The 7,484-nt window shown below is 47.0% G+C and overlaps 1 protein-coding gene across 1 annotated transcript in view; it reads left to right on the top strand.

The window, feature by feature from the left end:
• BOD1L1 (biorientation of chromosomes in cell division 1 like 1) overlaps window positions 1–4,699 on the top strand; it is a 53,351-nt gene extending 48,652 nt beyond the window's left edge. The window contains 1 exon segment of the mRNA XM_011370191.2: window positions 3,428–4,699. Coding sequence (XP_011368493.1) covers window positions 3,428–3,551 — 124 coding nt within the window. The 3' untranslated portion in view covers window positions 3,552–4,699.
• Window positions 4,700–7,484: the final 2,785 nt, after the last annotated feature.

Raw genomic sequence — 7,484 nt, 5'->3', positions numbered from 1 at the left:
AGCCACCGCCTCCGGGCACCGTCTCCCCGTGTCCAGTAGCAGCTGGCCCCCCTGCGGCTCCCGCTCAGGGCCTTCCGGCCAGCTTGCCCTGCACCGTTCCAGAGCGGCTGCCGGGGCTTCTCTTCATCCCCGTTCTCGGTTTCTCTACCTCACCCTGCACCGAGTGTGGCTGATGGACGCGGAGGGGACTGTCCCATCTTATGATGTAGAGCCTGTGCTTCACCGTGCAGCCGAGTCACATGCCCCCGCAGCCTGAACTGCAGCCCGCTCAGCGAGCCCTTGTCTTAGCGCTTTGCCGTGAGTCTGAGCGTCCCTCACCCGGTACTGGTTTGTGCCGTGGACCCTGTGGGCCCGGCCGGGGCCCTCACATTCAGCCCGACGAGTCGTGCTTTCATAGATCTCAGCCGCTTTTTCTGCTGAGCACTTTCGGGATCTTTATCTTGTTGGCCAAGATATGTTCTGTGTATCACAGATTCACGTTTCTCTAAATCACTCTAAAGTGTCTTACACAGAAAAAGTGACGGTCCGGAAAACAAGCCGTTTCCCTGCTTTAGTCCCCATTCTCTGACTCGGCCACAGAGCCCCGGGGCCCGAGTGGTCAGTGCCACCGCTGCCCAGTGTCCCACAGTCTGGCTCAGAAAGTGCCAGAGCCAGCCATCTACACGTGCGCCATCCAAACTCGGCAGCCCACAGCCAGTTTCTCCTAGAAATCGCCAAAAATTAGCAAAGGAGAAGTTATCTACCAGTGAAAAAGTTAGTAAGCCTCCCCCGTTAAGAAGGCAAGTTCCTGCCTGCACTTCCTAACATCTTTAACCCCTGAGACTGTTGGGTCCCGTGATGCTTTCTTTTCAAGTTCCTTGAAGATGTTTGTCTCGGCAAATAACTGTCTTTGGATCCTTGGTTTCCCACGTGGAAACCTACTCCAAACGGAATAGGAAAGGTGCAGAGGGATTCTCAGTGGCCTCGCCAGGCTGGCCTCACTTCGTGGCCCTCCTGCCCAGGCTTGTCCTCAACACCTGTGAGCCTTAAGGGCCGACTCCTGCTTACCAGGACTGAAGGCGTGGTTCTCCCTGGGTGGTCACAGACCTGAACACTCGGTTAATTCAGCGCCTCGTGATCGAGCAGTCAGAGTCATTTCTGCTTTGGCCAGGGCATTGGAGAGGCGATGAGGTGACAGAGCTCCCACTTCAGGCACAGCCACCCGCCAGCTTTGTGCCTCCCACTGCAGGCTGATGACCAGGCTGCCGCCCAGGTTGTGCTGGGTCCTGCTGCCTTCCCTTTGCTTGTGCTCGTTCTTTCTGGGGTGCCCTCACCACCAGCCCCCAGCAAGCCGGGTCCTTCTGTCCTTCACGCCCACCCTCCTCAGGACGCCTCTTCGCCTGCTTCAACCCATCCTCTCCTCTCCTTCCTGCTGTACTTCCGGCCAGGACGTGTGCAGGTGACAGTGGCGTCTGCCATTACTTGAGGTGTATTAGTTTTGTTTCCTCTCTGAGCTATAAGTTTCGTCCTTGACATCAGAGACTTGTCTTACTCCCTGTACATTACATGGTAGCATCAAAAAATACAAGACTTTTCACAGTATACGAAAGCTGTCTTGATGCCTCTTGTCACGTTTGCCCTTCACAGCATACTTGTCACCTCCGTGCGGTAGGACGGGAAGCAGGCTGCAGTCCCAGGCACCTTTCACACAGATTCTCCCGTTGATCCTCATGAAGTAAAACACAGTATTTATCCTTATTTTGTATGTGAGGAGAAGAATTTCAGAAAGACCTGTCCCCTTATTCCTCAAAATGGAATGAGCAGACCAATCGCAGAGGCTCCTGCCAAGATGCAGACTCTGACCCTGGAGGTCTGGGCACAGCCTGAGCATCTGCAGTTCTGACAAGCTCCCAGGTGATGCCAGTACTGCTGGTCACAGACCACACTCTGGGTGGAAGGACGGGGCTTGGGTGACCTACCACGCTCACACAGCGAGGAAGAAGCACACTGACTCAGAGCTTCTGTTCCCTGCTGTGTGGCAGCTAGCACAGTGCAGGACACTCACCGTTCAGTGGCTGGGTGCTTGATTAGTGACTGATGGCTTTTCCGATGGCTTTTGTAATGGTCATTCTCAAATCACACGTGGGCGATATGGTGCTGAAACTGCATCATATGCAGCCGTATGTAGTTCAGTATGAGTTTACTTACTTTTGCTGTCAAAGGAACAATAAGCAAAATGTGCCTTCTATTGGTAGTCTCATTTCTCCATTTCCTGCAACTTTAGTTTTCCAGGTCTTTTCATTCTGATGTGACATTTATTGCTTGCCAACGTGTGCTGGGCTTTGTACTAGGCACTGGAGATGGAAAATGAATAAAACTCAGCAGCTGTGTAGAGAAGCCTCCTGTCTGATGGGGAGACATATGTGTATATGACTTTCAAACAACGTCATCCCACAATAAGAATATATTTTGCATTACTGCTGCTGTAACTGAAACAAAATTTTCATGAGCTAAACTTAATAGACATGCTATCAGAGGTATTTTCTGTTGTGTTCTATCAGTACGTTGTTTTAAAATAATGACTGTCACGTGCAGTTTGAAAATGCCCAGTGGATAAATTGCGGTGGTAAGTGCTGTGATGAGGACACAATGTGCCATGGGACTTCGCTTGCCCTGTGATGAGGAAGGCTGCCCAGAAGGACTCACTTTTGAACTGGGGCTTAAAATGAGGTTTGCCAGATGGGAGGTGAGGGGTGAGTCCAAAATGTCACATGCCAAAGCATGACAGTGTAAAAGAGCATCGCGTGTTAGGGAATGGGAGCACTGTGGCAGGACCCTAGAGAAGTCGAGGGTAAACCATAAAGGACTCTGTGCGTTGTGTTCTGGGTGACCTTGTCCTGAACGCAGCCAGGAGCCGAGAGAGAAACGCATGGACATAGACACCCGTAGGTGTAGATCCAGATAAACTGGGGAGTGACATGATGAACCGACGTTTCCAACAGGTAATTCTGGTGGCGGAGCGGAGAGCGGGAGCAGGCTGTGGCGTGGGGCGGCGGGGTTAGAACTCCGGACCTCACGCGCCCTCCACGCCGCCGGCGGTCGCTGTGCGAAGCCTGCCGCGCGCTTGCGCAGACGCGGGCCGCGGTCCCGCCGTGTTCTTGCAGTTGTGTCCACTTGGGGCAGTGTGGGGGGACTCGTCGTGGGTTATTTTATATACCGGAGCGGGGCTTCCGACTGCCCCTCCGGCGCTCCGAGTGGGCGTGCGGCAGCCGGCAGCCAGGCAGCTGGCACGAGCCCTTCTGCAGCCCTTTTCCTGTAGACACGTTTCCCGGGGTTCTTCTCCTTGGCTCTCGAGTTCAGAAATCTTCCATTTTTAAAAATAACTCCCAAATCATTTGAAGCAGCGCCTTTTAACGCTCACCACTGCCTCGACTTCTGTCCACTGCAGATCAAAGGCACAGCTGTCCCCTTCTACCAAGCGCAAGAGAGAGGCCAGCCCCCCCGGGGCGCGCACGCGAGGCCAGCAGAGGGTGGAGGAGGCCCCTGTGAAGAAGGCGAAGCGGCAGTGCTGACCGGCCGCCCGGGCCTGGCGGGAGCACGGTGGCCAGACGAGGGACGAGCCTCGGGCCTCGGGGGCCGCAGGCTATTTTTTTAAACCAGGGAAAGGACATGCATGTGCTGTAAGTTCCTAGGTGCAAGCTTTTTCTTGTTATGTTTTAAACAGCTTTATAAACTATTGTTCATAGAAGATATTATGTACATTTATTTCAGATAAAGGAAAATAAGTTTACTTTGTATCTGAACTCAAAACAAAGTAGTTGTATATTTTAACATTCGAAATTGGGATTTCCTGATGCGACACATCACTAATACAAACCCTTCCAGCCCATCAGACACCAGGCTGCCTACTGGTCATCCGTGTACAGTATATAAACATGTAAAAATAGGTTGTATTTTACTCCGTGTATGATGCTAATCAATGAACACTTTATTTATTTTACAGAGAAAACTTATCTGTGAACTTTACTATATATCTGTTTATTTTATTTTATTATTTTTTTTAATAAAAAAGGGTTTTAAATGCTATGCAGCCATTAGTAGAAGCGTCTTTAGGACTCTGCCTGCCTGTAACTAACTGTGCTCTGGCAGGAAATACAGACTCGTGCATGTGCTCCAGCGACAGCTCAGCCCCGGGGTCGCCATTGCTGTTCTGCTCACAGTTGGGACTCCGTTTTTTAAGAATGTGACTTGTTTTTAGAGTATACTTGGCATCTGTGACTTGACTGCCAGCCTCACTGGCATAAGGTTCTGGTTCAGGTCGAGTCACGACGTGTCACCTGCGGCAGAAACCCCTCCGTCCCTGTTCATTCCTCTCTGCCCTTCCGAGGCTTAACCGTGTCCTTTCCGTAGCGTCAAAGGGAAATACATTGACAATTAGGTCGCTCCTATCATGCTTCAGGATTTTGTGTTGTTTTATACATAATTGTTTCAGGAGAAAATGGCATTATTGCCAGATTCTTTTTTAAACATCTTTTAACTCCCATATGAGCAAACTGTCCAACTTAAGTTTTTCATAAGATTAAACTTTTCTTAAGATCAAATTTGTCTCTAGCAATGTGATGAGTTGCCAAATAATTGACATTATTTTTAAGTGTTTTATTCATATTCTTGTTTTGTAATTAAAATTTACATTCAGTGTGTGACTTTTTTTTTTTTCGATTCAATGTAAAGTGGATATTTCTGTCATTTTACATGGTTTCTTACTGAGATTTTATATATAAATTATAAAATGTTTCCCAAAACTTTTGTGGTAAGAATCTTCTTTTTCTGAACTTTAGAATTTCTCCCTGCGAAAACCATTTCTTTTCTTTAAATAATTGCTCTTAGACATATTGCCCCACTTTCACGGTCGACTGTGAGTCACTGATGGCATCTCTCTCGGGAGGACGGGACATCAGCTCTGGAAGGGACCTCGGAGACGAACATGAGAGTTCCTCATTGTCGTTTATAGGGATGAGTTTAACCAAAGTTCAAAAACCTGACGTGAGTCGTCTTAAAGTTAGTCGAGGGTAGAAGCCAGACTGGGATCCGAGGCTCCAGCGTTGACTAACAGTCTCTGCACTGTTCATTTCGGGTCAGTTCGCCAGCAGTGCCTGCCTGCAGATGGATTCTCAGAGTTAAACCAGTGTCGCTCAGTTTAGGCGTGCCCACCCTGGCCGTGACCTTGTGGGGACGAGGTGACTAGGTTGTGAGGAAATGCTGCCTCTTACTAAAGTTGGAACTAAATATTGAAACTGCATACGGATTGTTCTGGAGCGGATGTCAGCTTCCAGCGGCTCTGACACCTAGGCAGGGTGGCGGTGCCCGCCGGTGGGCATTGGAGGTGCACGAGAGTGGTTCTCGGTGGCCACGGCGGTCGGTGCTGCTCGTCTGCAGCAGAGAGAGGGAAGGAGGTCGGGAGTGCTAACGGTCCTACAGCGCCCAGGACAGTGTCCGACTCCATTTCTAGGGCCGGAAGGTCTAGCGCATAATTGACAGATTGACAGCCATGGAAATTGATGTTGCACAAAACTTCGAAAACTTCACTCAGTTTCTAACAACCCTGCAAAGGCCTATCAGACACCCCATTTTATAGTTGGGAGAACTGAAGCTCAGAGTGATTGCACACTCACTGAAGAACACACAGACCAGCATCACTAGGACTGGAACCAAGATCCCATGAGTCTCGTCTGAGGGTTTTCGGTACGCGGCGCTGAGGTTCACGGCGGTGGCCGTGTTCATTCCTGCAGTGGCAGGACCCATGTGACCTGTGCCGTGGGCTATAATTTTCCTCAACATCCATTAGCAGTATGCTTGATTTTTTTTAAACAAGCGTTATAAAATCTCAGTTTTTCTAAGTAATAATATTTTCGTTCTACAACTAATGTCTTGATCGTAGAAAAATCAAAGGTAATAGTAAGCAAAGGGAGGAATCTCTTGTAATCCCACAAATCAGACATATTCTCTTTTAACATTTTTAATTTTAATTGCAGTTGGCTACAGTATTATATTAGTTTCAGGTATACAATATAGTGATTAGACATCCATATAACGTAAAAAATGGTCACCCCGATAAGTCTAGTACCCATCCAACACCATATATACTTATTACAATATTGACTATATTCCTTACGCTATACTTTACATCTCCATGACTATTTTGTAATGACCAATTTGTATTTCTTAATCCCTTCCCCCTTTTTTACTCACCTCTCCCATCTGGTAACCCTCCAAGTGTTCACTATGAGTTTGTTTTATTCATTTATTTTGTCCTTTAGATTCCACATTGTAAGTGAAATCATGTGGCATTTGTCTTTCTCTGACTCACTCCACTCAACAAAAGATCCTCTAGGTCCACCCATGTTGCAGACGTAAAGATTTCTTTTATTGATTGACTTATGTTTATGGCTGAGTGATATTCCATTGTTCCATCGTACATACGTACCACCTCTTCTTTATCCGTTCATCCGTTGATGGACACCCAGGTGGCCTCCATATCTTGGCTCTTGTAAATAATGCTGCAATGAACATAGGGATGACCTGTCCCTTCAAAATCATATTTTAGGTTTTTTCAGATAAATACCCAGAAGTAGGATTACCGGATCCTTCTTTGTCTCCTGTTACAGCCTTTCTTTTAAAGTCTTTTTTGTCTGGTATAAGTATTGCTACCTCAGATTTTTTTTTTCATTTCCATTTTCATGAAGTATCTTTATACAATCCTTTCCATCTTTGTATGTCTTTGATCTGAAGTTAGTCTTTTGTAGGCAGCCTATATAAGGGTCTTGTTTTCTTATCCATTCAGCTGCCTTATGTCTTTTTCACTTGAAGTACCTGTTGGTAGATGTACTTATTGCCATTTTATTATTCATATTTTTGATACATATTTTTTCCTTCTTAAATCTCTCCAACAGTTCCTGTAATACCGGCTTGGTGCGATGAACTCCTTTAGCTTTTTCTTGTATGGGAAGCTCTTTATCTGTCCTTTGATTCTAAATGATAGCTTTGCTGGGTTGAGTAATCTTGGTTGTAAGTCCTTGCTTTTCATCGCTTTAAGTATTTGATACCAATCCTTCTGGCCTTCAGCTTCTGTTGAGAAATCAGCTGATAGTCTTATGAGAGCTCCCTTGTAGGTAACTGACTGCTTTTCTCTTGCTGCTTTTACAATTCTCTCTTTGTCTTTAACCTTTGGCTTTTTAATTAGGATGTGTCTTGGTGTGGGCCTCTTTGAGTTCATCTTGTTTGAGACCCTGTGCTTCCTGGGCTTATATGTCTATTTGTTTTACCAGGTTAGGGAAGTTTTCCGTCATTATTTTTTCACATAGGTTTTCAATTCCTTGCTCTCTCTCTTCTCCTTCTGGTACCCCTGGGATGCGAATGCTGTCATGCTTGATGTTGTCCCAAAGGCCCCTTAAACTATCCTCATTTTTTTGGATTCTTTTTTCGTGTTGCAGTTCTGATTGAGTGTT

Source organism: Pteropus vampyrus, unplaced genomic scaffold (assembly GCF_000151845.1).
Source record: "Pteropus vampyrus isolate Shadow unplaced genomic scaffold, Pvam_2.0 Scaffold163, whole genome shotgun sequence".
In the NCBI taxonomy this organism is placed as follows: Eukaryota; Metazoa; Chordata; class Mammalia; order Chiroptera; family Pteropodidae; genus Pteropus; species Pteropus vampyrus.
This window is presented reverse-complemented; position numbering and strand designations above follow the sequence as displayed.